Source organism: Pterocles gutturalis, unplaced genomic scaffold (assembly GCF_000699245.1).
Source record: "Pterocles gutturalis isolate BGI_N339 unplaced genomic scaffold, ASM69924v1 scaffold14539, whole genome shotgun sequence".
Lineage (NCBI taxonomy): Eukaryota > Metazoa > Chordata > Aves > Pterocliformes > Pteroclidae > Pterocles > Pterocles gutturalis.
Window position 1 is genome coordinate 19,296 of NW_010133457.1, and position 17,318 is coordinate 36,613.

A 17,318-nucleotide genomic window follows, 5' to 3' on the forward strand; every position below is an offset into this window, starting at 1 on the left:
GGGGTTAAAACTAACTGTAGGGTAAATGCACTGTCAACAGTGGTATTACAACTGAGATTAATTTGATCTAATTATTTTACAGAACTTACCAAACTTATCAGAATTGGGTAAATATGCTTTGGAGACAAAAATAAAAAAAGAGGATTTTCCCAAGGAATGTGATAAACAGAAGGAAATTGGTGGGCTAAACAATACCAAGCTATTAGAGCTGGTTTTATTATGAAAACAACAGTCTTTCCGTACATAGGCTTTCCATCACAATAATATCTGAATGCTTCATAAATGTTAATGAAAGAGAAGTGTTATTTTTCCCATTTCAGACATGGGGAGTAGAGGTAGAATGAGCCATGGATTTTTGTACTAAAATTCATTGTAGTAAAGAGGGAAAAGAGGCTTCTACTAGCTGGGATAAGGTGTTAAATGTTTTACTTAGGATGTCAGAGGAAATTTGACAGGTGAAATTGAATCTACTTATTCCAAATCTCATTCTCATGCCTTCACTAGCAGACAACCTTTCACTTTTCAGTTGCCTCCTTCCATTTTCCCAATATGTCTATATTGACAGTAAAGTGTTCATTGGAATGCAGAAGGAGACCTAACAGGACTGGAACTCCCTTGCTTATTAAAACTACCCATGGTAAAACAGTGGGATGAATGCCCCTTTCTGTCGATATCAGGACCATTTCTGACCAGAGACCAAGGAATGGAAGCTGTTGCAATAGCTCTTATCAAGTGCTCCCCTTGGCAACAGAGATTCTCAGCTGCAAAGTGCTTTGCATTATTGATATGGTACAGCACAACCTTAACAAATCGGGTATCTTGTCTTTTATGCTTATATATATTTATATCTGCAGATTTAGTTGTGGCTCTTTTTTTAAACTGAAGCACGAAAATAACGTTGCTCTTAAAGAAATCTTAATTTTCTGTAATATAGTCTTAGTGAAGTCCTTTGCCTCAGAGTCTCTTGTGTTTAATTGAAAATTCTCTTTTGGTCCTGATGTCTGTTCCATGTTCCCACATTCTAGTAAAAGGGCAGAAAGGGTCAGTATTGAGCAGCAGCAGTAGAAGAAGAAATGGGGGGGGGAAGAAGAATCCTGAGTACTTGGCTAGAATACTGCCTTTAAAATTCAACACTTAGAATCCCACCTGCAGAACAGCAGTAGTCATCTCTATATGTAGTACTTCACAAAAGCTTTCTAAACGTTTTTGTAAAATTAAAAAATATATTTTACCAGGTCGATCTTGCATTTGGATGACTAAATGTTGGCTTGTGATGAGGCTGTGCTGATTTATTTTCATCAAAACACATTCACAGTTTGCAAATGTAATCATAAAGCGCCTATTCAAATGATATATTAGAAGGAAGAGGAGTGCAATGGGTGTGTCAATCTGCTATTTTTGACAATAACATATAAACTTAATGAGTTACCCAGGATGAAAAAACTTCAAGAATTGCCAAGGAAATGGGTTCTTTCACCAGCTTAAACAAAAAATTTGAACAGGAATAATGTAGAAGTATCTTTATTGTACCTCGATTTTCTATCTGTGGATGACATTCATAGCACTAACTTGGGCTATTTCCACAATAAGATTTGGAGAAGAAAGTTGGAAATTACCAGAACTTAGAGAATTACATCTGCAAAGATGACAGGTGTATGAAATGGAGAGAATGTTTGATAAAAGGAAGGATTTGTCAGAGTTGAACAACTTTTAATTTCCAGAGAAGGTGGAAGTATTTGAGAATTGTTAGGATAAAACCTAGAGTCTGCAGTAGTGGTTTTTGACTGAAACAAGCTATTAAAAATATTTTGTTCATCCAAAAATACTTTAAGAGCCTTCAATTTTCTTTCTAAAGATGGAGAGGGCACAGAGTAGCTGTCTAAGGCAGTAACAGGAAAATTCCTGTGTGCAGTTAGCCAGGTGTGATAGCGCTGAAAGGGGTCACCTCCAGCTCCACAGGAGCAGAGCTGTAGACAATCAGATGGCATCGAGCTCCACCTACTGCAGTATTGCTGTAGTTCATTTCACCTAGAGCTGCTGGATGTGATCTCAAGAAAAATGACTGTAATCATTTTAATGGAAAACTTTTGAATCATTTCCTCTTGTCATCTCCCTTTAGATGATGTTTCATATATTACTTTATGGTTTTTTCTTTTTAAAATTATTGTTCCTTACATATGGAGTTGTATGAGATTTTGTTACATCATTGTAATGAAAGCAGGAAACAATCACTGAAACAGGCCTTTTGATGGCTTAAAAGGAAATTAGATGAACTATGATGAAAGCCTCCATAAGCTGGAAACACTAAAAAAACCCAAATACTCAAACTCCAAAGATTGTTCAGGTTGTCATGATAATATATGGTCAAGTTTAACAAATTAGACATACCGGTATTGTTTTCTCTCAGTTTTTTGGTATCGGCCCTGCAAATTAAAAAGTTAGAGTTCTACTGTTCTGTAACTATGTATTGTTACCTTTTTAAGCTCAGATTGTGCCTTTTCAATACATGACGTAGTAATGAAAGATAAAGTTGTAGAAAACTAAGATTCCCTTCTGTTTTCTGTGATAAGGCAGGTTGAATCACATTATCAGTGCCTGAGTGGAGGAGGTGGTGTATGTGACACCTCCCTCCCTGAGCAACTGTGCAAAGGTTAGGTAGGTTCATAGCTCTCTCATTTCCTCGTGAGCTGGCTGGAGAGAGGTATGATGCAGGGAAATATTGTACTTGAGAACTTTTCTTCAGTGCTCTGTGGCATTAGACACATGAATCTAGCTGAATGGTTCCTTAACCTATACTAGTGGTCAGTGTACTGGTGCTTTCAAGCCATTGAAACCTTAGGGCTACACATCCCACCCCTCTCCTTCCCTTGAGTAGTAAATTATTCTGAGAGATTCTCAATTGGTTTTAATCGTGTTATTCAGGGTATCGTCAACTGTAAAAGCAATGGTACCTGGCCATTGTCAACATTTTGCTGCTTCTGCAAAAAAAAGTGTCAATGGCAAAGTGTACTGGAAATACTGCTGTTCCTGGAGTGTAAGATGCTTCTGCTCCAAGTCCAAATCAGGTTTGTGGGTTTTTTTCTAGCTTTCTCTTTGAATACAGATAATGTGTGCAACTTTAAAAAAAGTCTCACCAGCATCAGTCTGCTGTGTGCTATTACTGTAGCAGGGAAGATGAGAAAACTGACAAAATTTCACAGTTTTTGGGCTTGTTGTGCTATGGGATGATGGTGTGGTGGCTAGCATTACCGATTACAAATAGATGTGCAATGCACAGAATGTAGCCATATGGAAATAGTAGCAGAAAAGGAGAAAGAAGACTGAAGGATGCCCAAATACTTAGCATTTCTTGGGTTTTTCATTGTACTCTCAAAAAAATGTATGCCCTCATACAAATTAAATACTGCCCAAAATGTGAGAAATTTTCCAATTTTAAAACCAAACTGCTTCTGAATTAGCTTCTCTGAAGGTGATTCACCTACAAAATCCTCAATTCCGTCCATCTGGTACTTTTCTACCTTTGAGAATACTTGGAAATTTAGAAGGGCAAATCAGAGGAGATAAATCACTGTTTGTCTTTTAGCATTATTTATATTCTGGATAGATCATTTGTGTTCATGAATGTGCAGGAATGTAGTTACAAATTTATGCTGGAAATTATTTTTTTAAAGTGTTTTGTTTGGCAACTTATTTCTAAAATCCAGTCTACTTTTGAAAGTCTGTTTTCACAGATAAAGATATTTAATATTCAGAATCTGCTTCTTACTACAAGTAGTCAAAATAAATAACCTTTATCTTTGGAAAAAATATACCAAATATTGACAAAGTTTTGTTAATTACAAATGCTTAAATTTTATTTTCCCTCAAGTTCAGTGTAACAGTCTCCATACTGAATGCATACTCATCCCCAGTAATCTCTGATCAACATTTCCTGTAGATGAAGTATGGGTGCCCACTCAAGGTTTAGAATGATTCCTCTCTCGTTCTTTGTGTGAATGTGGTTTTCTCAATCACCAAGGTGGGCTCTCTGTGTTGGTAGCTCTCTGTAAGATTTGTGCTTCTGAGCCATGTCAATCTGCTGTCTGTCTCTGCTGCTGAAAAATCTTGGTCAAGTGCACTCCAACTGCATGAAACAGTGGAGCCTTTGGACTTCTCTGACATTTCTGTAGTTCATCCTTATACTCTGCCTGCAGAAAATCAAAACTGCTACTTTACTCTTAGTACCATTTCTGGATTTGGGGTGGGTTGTTTGTTTGTTTGTTTCCCCAGTTTTCTATTTGTTTTAGGGCTGCCTCACTCATTACAGGAACACATCGGTGTTTGCAGTTCTCCAGAGGGTAAAGATACTGTTCCTTATGCTTTTAACCTCTGTTCTGCTGAAATGTTACGCAGAAACATAAATTTGGAAATAATTTTGTCTTTGAGTGAAGATTCCAACAAGCAAAATGCTCTGCTTCAATTTTCTTTTTAATATTTCCAGGCTTTGTTCTGTTGTGCAAAAGCTATATACAACATAGCATGTATTTCATCCACAGCTGAGTCTGCTGTGCAGCCATTTTTGTGCATTAGCTCTACCTTGACTATATGGATGCAACTTGCTAGGGCCTCAAGCTTTGCTTTGCTTGGAATCAATAAATGAGCTCTTTGATCTAAAACTAGTGCAGAAAGGAATTACTCTTTTCATATCCTTTGAGCCTGAGCATGATACTCTGCTGAGTGATCTAAAGTCTTTTATTAACCTGCCTATACAATTTCTTTTTATAGGAGGGAATATGTCTTCCTTCCACTTGAATAAACCGATGGTTGAAGGACTAAAAGTATGCTTGTGTTTGACTTCAAGGCTTTTTGTGAGTCTGTGCCTTCCTTGTGGGTGAAAGCACAGACCCAAGAATAGTGGTCTATGATAGTGTGTATCTTCAGGGAAAAGCAGCTACAGATAAGTAATTTCCTATTCCTGGTTCTGGAAATTGGATTTCTATTTATGTTAGACACACTAGCCTATATAACAGTCTTCTAAGAGAAAAGTTACATTTTCTAAGCATTTAAGCATAGTAGTTTACAAAGTGTGTATGCATTTTGCACTGTAGCTTGTCAGCAGGTACTTCATATGAGAATCTACTTGTGCACCAAAATTATTTAGTGACATTTTAAGTTTTTCCTACAATAGACTAGACTTTATTTTTGCTTTAGTTTGCATCTCTGTAGAAAAATTTATTTTCACCACTTAATTTTGAAAATTATGATCTGCTACAGGTCATAATGGTAGGTAACTATCAGTATTTCAAATATGGTTACGTATTTTTGTTCATTTTTTAGGAACCAGTGAAAAAAGATGTGCAGGAAAAACCACCCCAAGAAGTGACTGAGGTTACTACTGACAAGTACTCTTTCAGTCCAGAGGTGAGACTACTGGTGAAGCTTTCATTCCAGATGGAGTTAAAGGAGGCAACAGACAAACATATTTTAATTATTCATATAATTAATTCTGCTTGCTGAATTCAAGGTTTAAAGCCTTACTGTACATAAGGAACCAGCCTTTTGCTGACTGATGAACATTTCATAGGTTTTATCTAGTAAAACTCCTCCTGAAGGTATCGGGGAAAAATCACTGACGAGTGAGATATAGGGTTCTATTGTAATTTGGTAAAAATAGTCTTCTGAAAATTCAATTTAGCTGTGTTAGTTATTCCATGCATCAATTCTAGAAGGCTGACCTTTAAACTGTATTACAGTTTAGCACAGAAATGGCTAATATGTTAAAAACTACTTTTTTATTTCAAAAATTCATATTTTGATTAAAGTATGTAGGTCAATATTGCACATCCTTAGATCTCAAAAACCTAAAGCTGAAAGGGCTGTTCCTATGGGTGCTATGTAGAGCTGCACAAATTAACAGTTGTTCAAGATCTCGCCTATGATCAGTTTTTTACCTTTGCCTGGTGGGACTTTAACCTACAATTTTAAATATTGAAAGGCCTGGAGATAATTTTATTTAAATGCCACTTTTTGGTCAGTACAGAACAGTTACAGTGGCGAGTCTGTTCTAGTTCATCCAAGGCAACCCAGGTGTACTCTCTATTTGATGTGTACTTAGGCCCATCATACAGCAATGCAGACTTACAGCATAGTGTGACGCTCTATCCCAAAGCAATTCAAGCTTTGTAAATATAAGTAAAATGTTGTAATTAAACACATTTTAATTTCTGTGTACATTTATGAATTTACCTAAATTTTATTTGGCAATCCAGAAAAAATACTTAACTTTTCATCCATGTTGTCTTTGTTAGCTTATTTAAAATCTGATCCATCTCCTTTCTCTTTGGAACAAAAATTAATACCAGGCAGCTGATTTGATCATAATTTTTTATAAAAGAATCAAATGTAAAATGTAAACAAAGAAAGGATGGTACATTTGCAATTACATGAAAACTGACAACTAACACGATTTTTTTAAATTCTTTTTTTAGTTTTTTCTTCCAGAAAGTAAGCACAAGTGTTAGCCTGACTTCAGCATCCAGTAATATCTTGCCTCTCACAACACAGTATTTAATTCCCTTTTTTATCTAACTCAAATCAGTCAGATTTGTTGGAAGCTAACAAACTTGAAAAGTAAGATGTGCTGTAGAAGTCCTGCTAAGAGGTGCAGCAGTGCCAGCTGTTTTACTGGCAGAAGTACTCTGGCTTGAATACCAGAAACATTCTACCAACCCATTCATTTATTGATTTTTCTCTTTTCAATTCTCATTTACAATTATTATTTTTATCTATACATCTCATTAAAAATAAGTCTTTTGTTTGCACTTTCAAGAATGTTCTCTTAAAAACATACGAAGAAAGGGTGAAGTATGCAGCTCAATCTTATAGAAGCTGTTGTCCATGCAGAGCATCAATTGTTTCAGCAATCAAAAACAGTACACTCAGATGTGCATAAGTATTTGAAATATGAGTTGCAGGCGAGCATTTTCTCTACAGATCTGAGATCTGCGATATCCTACTGCATATTTTCCCAGGTGCATAATAAAGGATTGTCTTTATTTCCTTTAGAGAGAATTTATTTTTCTGGACACCTTAGGACACTTATGAAATGCATGGAACTGCCTCAAGTCTCTGCACACCAGCACTATGCTTAGGCTGCACCTCAGTCTCTGCACACCAGCACTATGCTTCCCAATGGACAGCAATCTAGCAGTGCTCCTTTTGCACATTAAGCACTGCCTCAGCTGCATATTTTATTGCCCAACAGATGTGAAAACACTGAGTATGCACAATATGCAATCATAATTCTATGAAATCAATGCAGCTGTTCTCTGGAAACCCCAAAGGTTATTCTAAGCCAGGGCTAGTTCAACAACAAATATAAGCTTTCATCTCCCGTGTATTTCTGTTCCATAGCTGCTCAGAAGAAAAAATGTTGCAGGCATTTTGAACAATGTACTAAGTACATGATTTTAATTCCCTTGTGTAAAATTGCTGACCTGGTTTGTACACTCTTAAAAGATGAAAAGAAAATAACAAAACCATTATGTTCTGTGCTCCAAAACCAGCTGTATCTGTGGAGTTTTTCCTATTGTTTTATTTTTTACAAATGTCAATCTCCTTGTTTTGAGTCTGATTGTAAATTTTTCTGGGTAAGGACTTCTAAAAGGTTTCTCTCCCATGCATATTTTTGTAGTTTGTTAATGCATAAGCACTCACAGCAGTCATTCTTGAAGTCTGGGCCATTGAACAATCTTTTTCCTGTCTCATAGTTTAATGAAGCTTGTGGGTGCTTACCTGCCTGTAAGATCTCTGTCAAACTTGAAGTCAGCTGATGAGTTAAAGGCTGTTGAACACATGTACACATGGGCATGCACAGCACTATCATATAAGGCTTGTTTACATGCTTGTGAAATGACACACTGCTGTCCCAGACAATGACCATCTCGGAAGATATTTGGTGATTAAAGATGAACGCTGAGACTGCACGTACCTTCTCTATGCTAAGCTCTTAATTAATGCAGTAATATTTATTTTCCATTTGATCACTTTCAGTCTGATGCACCGGAACCGGTGAAGAGGCTATCCCCATTTAAAGAAACAGGAAAGGGGCTGAAGACTCTTGGTAAAGCTCTAGCTCATTCAAGGTAGGGGAATCCATAGCACACAGGAATGGGCCAATCAAGGCTGAAGGGATTTTTGGTTCTGCAGTTGGATTATAGGTGAAATAATCAACTGTACTAACAGCTTAGAGAATATGGTTTACAATTCTTCCTTTATAGGCTTTGTGTACTCAAAATGTTGTCAGTGCTTTATGAGGAATGATTGTTTGGTAGCTCTATGTCAGTACTAATTGTTTTAGTTTCTTTAGCTTTCTTTATAAAGGTGCTTGTTACTTCTTTGCAGTCTTGCATGACACAGTGTTGTGCCGAGATTAAGTAATCGATAAAATAGTCAAAAATGAGCCATGTTAGGACATAAAATGTCCATTGTGTGATGCAAAAATCGCAGTGAAAATATCTTCTGCTATTATAGGAATACCTGTATGGGTTCATTTGGAATATAGCAAGGAAGATGCTGAGATGGAAGGAATAGATTTTTGTGCCCCTTTTCTGATGAATAGTGAGCTGTTAGAATAGGACATGCATTTGGGATCCTTAAACCTTTTAGCCAGCTGAGTTTGGACAGCAACCATTACTGGTTTTATGGGACTGACCACAGAAGGTAGCTGGGTGTGCATGCTTTTCCCTAGAAAGTCTTCTATTGCCACTAGACACAATAACCTTCTGTCCCAGCAGGGCGTTTCTTATTGTCTTAAAAACAGAACAAAAACTAGGGAGGCCTATTGGAAATAGGCTTTAGCAAAGAGTACTCTCCCATTTAGGCACTCGTACTCTTAAATGTACTTAGGCTGTGTTGTCACACGTTTCACCATTGTCACTGCAGGTGGTGCTTAAGTTGACAAGATTGAGGCTTCAGTATGCTTTTCTGTTGCAATCACGCATTCTGATTGCACTCCAAACTTGCCTGCAGAGACCATTCACTCTATTTGCTCAGTATTAGCTTAAACAGTTGCTAAACTGCACAATAAGCCTTGCAGTAGGTGACTCTAGGGTTTTCTAAGTTTTCCTGAACCTCTGAGCTTTCCTGATGTAAGTGTTAGGCTAAGAAATGAGATTCATTTGAAACAGCAAGCAGTAGTACAAAAAGATGATTTACATCTGGCAAGGTTTAGTTACAGTGTGCTGCAAATAAAACTGACAAATTACTACTGCCAGCCCCAGCAGAGTACAGATGACACAAGTGTTTGCAAGGTTCCTAGATGTGAGGTCTCTGAAGAGCATTGACTAGATAAAAATAGTTGAATTAAAGCAAGCAGCCGTAAGATGGACATGTATAAAAACTTAATAATTGTTAAATTAAGCAAATATGGCAGTCAAGAGAGCACATGATATCATGTCAGCATAATATGTTGAAGACAAATTAGGCCACTGTCTTACGCTTTTAGGGATGTTAGTTACATAAATCTTACAATACCTAGCACTCGGGTATGTTCAAGCATTGTCATATTCAGCTCTGCAGGAGTGCTAGGTGGATAAATGATTACTCATAGGTAAATTATGGACATCAAGTTGGGGATGTAAGATTATCACTGGGACAGCTACAATTGGAACTCGGGTATCTCAGCTTAGAAGAATAAGTAAGGCATTTACTTGACTTAAGTGATGCCTCTGTTTCTCTGATTTTTATTTTTATTTTCACAATTGGTCTACTAAATTATAAGCTCCAGGGAAAGACTTCTTAAGTGATCGAGCCCATTACTCTGGTTGAGTGCAGTTGTTTCCTATAAGAGATAAATTGTTTAGTCTAGCCTACTTTTAACTGAAGATATTTGTTTCCTGCACCATGTTATGATAAATGCAGATTTGCCTTCTACTGATTTTTTTTTTAATGGTAAAGCAATCTGCAAAATTATGTTAAATGTAGATTTTTAGTGGTGTGAATAGATTTGATCCTAATGTGTTTTGATGTCATATCTTTTCTCTGAGTGATTAAAAACCCAGAAAGTTAGTCTTTCATCACTTCTCACCTCCAGAAGCCAGTACAGCTAAACTGCAGAGAAAAAGCTATTTTAGAAAAAAGAACCAGACTGGAAAATACAAGAAAGAAAGAAAGAAGAAAACTGGAGTCTTCTTCTCCAGGGCAGCAACTTTTTTAAAGCAGTCAGGCTAGCAGAGCATTGTGGTAATACATACTATAAGGAGTCAGTTAATACAAATGACCTTTTGTGGATTTGGTTTTTGCTGCTTTTCCTCCTTCTGATTGAAAAGGAACATGCAGCAGTTGTCTTAATTGGACGTTAATTGATACATATTCACAGGAAGTAATGCCTGTGATCTTGCAGTTTGTTTGTATGAAAGAGTATAATGGAACAAGCTGTGAGGAAGTTTTTTAATGATCACAGTGACATAGCACAGCAGTATGAATTTTAAAATTATCTCCAAAATGTTGGAAGAGTCATTACTGGAACAGACTTAGCTGCATTCATAAAGCTTTAATATTCAACATTAAAAGCATAATTAAACTGAAGATAAACCTTATAATTATGACCTCATGCCTCCTCTCAGTAATGTTCTCTTATATTTTGAGTCCTCATGATGATATGAAAGAGGATGATGACAGAATGCAGAGGTTGCTCAAACTACTCATCTTTCAAAGCTATCAGTTGCTATACCCAAGTAGAAGGTAGTACCAGCGCTTCCCTGCTGATGAGTTATAGCCACTTTAGGGAGACACCTGTCAGCTCTCGGATACCATTTCACCTAAGTAGCAGCATTAAAGTGTAGGGAGGAATTTGCTTATCTTTGTGCAGCATAAAATGAAAAACCATTTGGGAAATCTGTAGGTGATGATCATTCCTCTTCCTTTGTAGGTCAATACTTCTTCCTTCCAGTGGAGGTTGCCCATGTAGACACAAAGTAGCTCTGACTTACTTGACTAAGCGCTTCCCAATGTCAGATTCAATGGGTGGAATACAGTATGGCAGAAAAGGCACTTTTGTCCTTGAGCATTCAGATATCTTTAGCTTTGAGCTAAGAATTATGTTTTCATTTCTATCTCTATTCTTACTAAAACTAAACAAACTCGAGAAACACAGCCCCTTTGAAATGACATTCAGCTCTGAGGGAGATCCTTTCTTATTGCTTTGTTCTGATGACATCTGTAAATGGAATCCAGAAATATGTTAAGTAATCCACACTTGCATGATAATGTATTATATGAGAACTAAGAAAGCAGAAGTCATTCGTTATAAAGAATTGTAGAAAGATATAGGGAACAGTTCCAGAGCAAAAGGGATTACCAAAGTATTGGAAGTTTGTTAATCTGTAATAAAAGCAGATTGCCATAAATCACTTCTGTAGACTCAGCCCACCAAGACCATGCAAGTGTACTAGAAATACTCCTGTTAAACATCGTCACAAAAAGTAGTGCTTAGAAATAAGCATATTGCTTCAAATGAACCTAGCTGAAAATACTTTTTGTGTAAAAAGGAGGTAGGAAATGTGACAGAAGCTGGAAGCTGCGCAGCGCCAGTCATCTAAGCATAGATGCCCATTTAAAATGGCAAGTTGTGGTCCTCTTCGGCCAATGATGTCTAAGTAATTCACAGCTTTGATCTGCAAGCTCAAAGGGGAAGTGTCCATGCCATTCCCTGAGCCAGTCAAGCCTTTACTTGCAAAAAGGGCATGCGAAACCTCTGCATTGCATTTCCCATAGTTTGAAGAAAATAACTCCCATGCATCTGTTTCACTGTGCTGTGCTAGTTGAATAAAACTAAATGTCAAACTGCTGGCAGTTTAACAGTATTCAACTGGCTGCTTTTTATGTTTTAAATTAGAAACTGGATGGCTCTTTAAAATAGTTCAAGTTTCCTGAAGGCAGATCTCTAAAAGTCACCCTGCATGCAGAAAGTCCAGCCTCTACTAACGTGTTCTTTATGCCCCCAACAACAGTTAGACTGCTACCGAAATAAGTTTCTCCTTTTCTTGCTAGTGGCTGTGTAGCTGACTTTAACACAAAACCCGTTTAAATTTTGTGATTGAAATGGCAGCTACTACTGGAAGATTTATAATGGGAAGAAATGAGTTGTTTTCTGAGTTGTGGTTATGACCTTGTTTGTCCTTACCTGTGAATCTATACTGATGCTATTCTAATGTATGCAGGTAAAAGAGATGTTAATGTTTAGAGATTATGATAAGTTGGCATTCCTTAAAGCAATTGGGTTACTGGAAGATACAGTGGAGTCTGTAAGAGCAGGGAGGACAGGCAATGTAGAGTTAAGAAGCAAAGAAGAGACTGAGGCAGTACTAACTGAGAAGGTGAAATGTTTATCTGCCAATAATAGTTTCCAATGTGTTTAATACTTCATAATGTCAGTTGCTTGGAAACCAGTGTTTTGTGCCCTTTTGCTGCTTGGCAGAAATCATTCTAATTGGCATGTTTCTAGCACTGCTGGCAGTTTCCTGTCTTGTTTTTTTTTTTTCCCCAGGAGCAAAAATTTTCTTTTACATGAATGATGGCTCACATTAATTAGACAGCAGTCATGGGCAAAGACAACCATTTAAGCGTATGGATGTATGAATCATTATCTCTGTCATCAATCACTGGAAGGACTACTATTCCTGTCAACATTTCTGCCTTTCCAGGCTGTTCGTTTGAGTCTCAATCTCCTTTCCTTTTGTGCAGAAATGCTTATTTGTGTTTGAAATTTCCTGTCAATGGAAATAGTTCATTGCTTATTAGATTTTACTACCTATCTAAACACAACAGTCTAATCCCATGTATTATGATAAAAAATGACACATTGTCACTGAATGTTTGAACAAAGCTAACACTTAAAATGGGTTTTCCATTATTTAGTAGTAAAATGTCATTGCTCTGTAAATACCTTTACATGGTAAGGCAAGACTCTAGATTGTGAGGAGTGGTTTTTACTTTCACATGAAAATCTTGAACTAGCAGTATTTCCTGGTAGAGGCTCAGGGACCTCAGTGAAGTTTCACTTAACAAGCATTGAGTTTTTATCAGTAATATGAACATAAAGTTGTTACTGTGCATTCTTACAGCAAGAAAATAGAAAGCTCAGAAATCTCCAGATGATTTTTTATTTTGAAGTTTTAGCCATAGTTCCCACACAGCTTTTTGGAGAAGAATTTAAAGCAAAGCCTTGAAATACCAGAGTTTTATTTTTCTGCTCTTTATCAGTACAAAGTTGTCTTCTCTGTGCTCTGGAAGTAGAGCCCCTGCTCACCCTTGTCTGTGTATTTCTACAGCGGCACCAAGAGCAGGAAACCTAGATGTGCCTACCCCCAAATAAAACTTTTATATGAAGATCAACAGGAATGGGAGCTACAGCATGGCACAAGTGGAGGAGTGTGTGTGTGCATGTTCTTGTGTTCTGGGACTTCTTAAAAGAGAAATTGCAGCCCTTCATTCTTTCTAGGTTGAGAAGTACACCTTTCCAACTAAAAATAAGCCAATTTTTTTTGTATATTTTGTTTTTTGTACCGCCAGGTAGCCAAATATGCTTATGCTTTTCAATGTTAGAGGACCTCTCCTCATTTTCAAAGTAGAGGTTCTGCCTCATTTCACAATGGATGTAGCATCTTCTATATTTTAATGTCTTTGTAGTTAATTGAAAACCACTCTGAGACATCTTTAAGTATGCAGTCATACATTAATATATCCACCTGGTGACATCTTTTATAATAGTGTGGGGTGTTGTTGTCTTGACTATTGAAGAACCTTATTTTCTGCTCTACAACCTTCATTTCATGGTCAGATTTTCATGTGAGAATATGCATTTTTCCTATGATCCATATCCTGGTTTTGTTTTTTAAACAGAGACATTTGAGTACAGAATAAAATGGGAATCTACATCTGAAATAATGTGGGTATTCCAGATTGTTTGTATGTTTTCAAATACTCAAGACAGATGTTAATATGGTACTACTTCAGTTCCTTGCCAGAACAGTTACTGGTTCCGTATGGTAAATGATCACATATGTCTGAGTTTCTGTGGGTTAATAACTACACTTAATAGATTTTAATGTCATTGTCATCTTGTCTTCACTGAATTTAAGAAGACTAGATGTATGAATATTTACCCATTTGGTTCTTACTGTGTAATTACTCAAATATTAAATAGGAGTAGTAACCAGTATGTTCCTGGTTCTCCATTGCCTCATATGTATACCTTTACATCTCTGACTTGGCTATAAACACCATCAAAACAGAATTTGTCATTAGTTTACATTAGTATCTACACATTAATTCTGAATAGTTGCGAGCTTTTTCTTGTCCACATACTGAGCTTTCAGGATATGACCCAAATGTGGAGCTCAATAGTAGGACTTGCTAGCTCAGGCTCACCACCAGGTAAACTCAGCTCTGTGGCTTTTGGTAATTTTGGAAGGTGGGTGCTGTATGCACCCAGTAAGATATCACTGACTATATTTTAAGTGAACAATGCACTAATTCTCATTTACAATGAGACTGCCTTACATCACTTGGGAAAGGTGTGAAGCTGTCTCTAATGTTAAGTAAATTTGAGATGTACTGGCATAGATTACAATGCTGGATGTAAGGCACTAAAGTACTGAGTGAAATGGTCAGCAGCTCCAATATTTACTGATAAGAGAAACAGATTCTCCCTGGTATAGATCAGTATTACTGGTGACAATTTACAAGAAATGCAGAGTTTGCTCTCCAATTGTTTTGTGTGTGTTTTGTAAATAAGAAAAGCACTGTGTGCATATGGATTTTCTTTTATCTTGGCATTTCCTGCTGTTTTAGAGTTATTAGCTATTTAGGTGTTACAGCACCTTGTCAGAAAGTTAAGGGACATGTAAGTGTTACTGCAGCTATTGGAATGCAGCAACAGCTCAAATGGAGTCTGCTGGGTGTTAATGCACATACACACATCTTAGTATTTTGGGGGAGTGGAATGATAAAAAGTGTTCTATTCCAACTGAAACAGCAGTGAGGACAGTAACCTTAATCAGTTGAAATCTGATAATGCAGGTGTTAACGCTTGTGCTCCTGCAGAGATTACCACAGGATCCTTAATAACTTCAGGCTATCAGAACTTCCATTTTATTATATGTTCAAAAAGACACACCCTCCAGTACCACAGTGCCACCTGGAACTAGGTAAGGCCATAGGTTTCAAGTTGAATACAAATGAAACAAGCTTGCTGTTCTCGCTGCTTCTTTCAGTAGATATTTCTTTGAACTCTTCAAGATCCAGATACTCACCGGTTTCATTTGTGATGGGATCATGGCTCATGATGACATGGCTGCAAATAATGCTAAGTGTTTGTTTAAAAGAATTCTACTGGTTTTAATCCATGGTTTTAGTCTGTAATGTTCAGAATGCAATTTAGCTGTATTAACTGTAGTTTCAAAGTTATTGCCTCTTGTGACTCGTTTTATACAGAAATGGATTGCTGTTTGAATTACTGTTTCTGCTATAGGAGATGCTTACTAAGAATGCCTTTAAGTGGAGGTGTGCATAAACTTGCCCTTGCTTTTCATTTGGGAAGTCTTAGCTCATGCTCAGTTTGTCAGTAGTGTCGTGTGCATAAACTTGTCCTTGCTTTTCATTTGGGAAGCCTTAGCTCATGCTCAGTTTGTCAGTAGTGTAACAGGCAGTTAGGCAGTGTTCAGCTGATGCTCGCCTTGCAATGGCAGGGTCTGGCCTTGTGCCCAAAAGGGGAGCTTTTACTGGTCTAGTGGGGAGCTGTTGCAGATGCAGACTGAAATGCTTTTATGAAAATAAAGGAAATGGTGTTTAGAAAGCCTGTGCTCTCAGTGGCCTTGACTCTGTGTAAACACTGCACAGCAATAACAAGAACATTCCTGTGTTATCAACACTGTTTTCAGTGCAAATCCAAAACATAGCCCCATAGTAGCTACTGGGAAGAAAATTAACTCCTATCTCAGCCCAAACCAGCACACTTACAGCTCACAATTTTTGTTCACCATGATCATAATATAATGTTTAGCCTTGGAGGGACAGAGAATGAAGCGGGTATAAAGTGAATGCAGCTTCTTTGCACCTCAGGGAATGGGACAGAGGAGGATTCGCAGGAAGAGTTAGTAAGACTGAAGCACCCTCATAACGCTCCCACTGCACTGAACACAGGTGCTTAGCAGAGGGAGAGCCACGTGGGTGTGCAGTCTTCTGCCTGTCTTTCTAGCAGTTCTGTTCAGGCTGGAGTTATACCAGTTTACCTGCGCAAGGATTTGGCATCACATGTTCAGGAGTGCATGTGATTTCTTCAGTAAATCATCTCCCACTGAATTTGTTTATGTACAAAGTAGATGAGGGGTGGTTAACTGTAAAATTTGATCTGGGACAAATACATCCTTAGTATGATTTCTTTGAATTTAATGAAGATAACCCAATGTACTTAAGGTATATTTAAACAGAAGGTCAAAAAATCTGGTAAATATCTAGCCTGTCTTTACCTTGATGCAGTTTTCTGGCATTATTATTATTATTATAGCTTCTTAATGTATTTCTAACACCTAAATTATGATTAAGACACTTATTATTTGCTTTTTTGTGAGTCATTTCTTACTCAAAGGCACCAAGAATTCTCAGATCTCAGCAGTAAAAGTTCAGTTCCCCAATACTCTGATGGCCTTGTATTACAATTAACTGATGACCCTGAGTCCCTAAAGGATTTAAAGAGTAATTTAATAAGTACGTAGTTACCCCAAGCACTAAAAATACACTTCTGTATGTGTAATACACTACTGGGTCACTCCTTTGCAAGTGTCATTGACCCTTATCTATAATAATACATTCCTGTTGAGAAAACTTGAAGTATTCCAGGGTACATTATTACTGCTCAGGAACCTCTTTTAATTTTCATGCTGATAAAGATAATTTAGAAAAATAAGACAAATCCTTTTGTCTGAACAGCAGTTGAAAATCTGTGTTGTGACTACAGTTGACTGAAGCTCAATTACTTTAATAAATGTATTCCAAATTTCATCTTGATTACATTTGAATTTTAATGAACAATTCTCACCTGCTTGTCAAATAGGCAGACCAGCTAAATTTAAGTTGCTGTATAAACAGGGTATTGTGATGCCAGAATTTAAATGGAGAAGTATTTGATGTCCTATTCCAGCAATATACTCTAAATCTACAGTCTAGAAAAGTACAATGGTCACCTCTGTATTTCAAGTTTGGATTTATTTTACTGTTTTCCTGTCAAGAGTCCATGAACCTTTAGGGCTTTCATAAATATTCCGGAAATAATTCTGCAG

General features: G+C 37.1%; 1 protein-coding gene across 1 annotated transcript in view; it reads left to right on the forward strand.

Moving 5' to 3' along the window:
• The window catches only part of CCDC60 (coiled-coil domain containing 60), a 53,815-nt gene that overhangs the window by 18,989 nt on the left and 17,508 nt on the right, over window positions 1–17,318 (forward strand). The window contains 2 exon segments of the mRNA XM_010081246.1: window positions 5,317–5,400; window positions 8,032–8,123. Of these exon segments, the coding sequence (XP_010079548.1) occupies window positions 5,317–5,400; window positions 8,032–8,123 (176 nt within the window).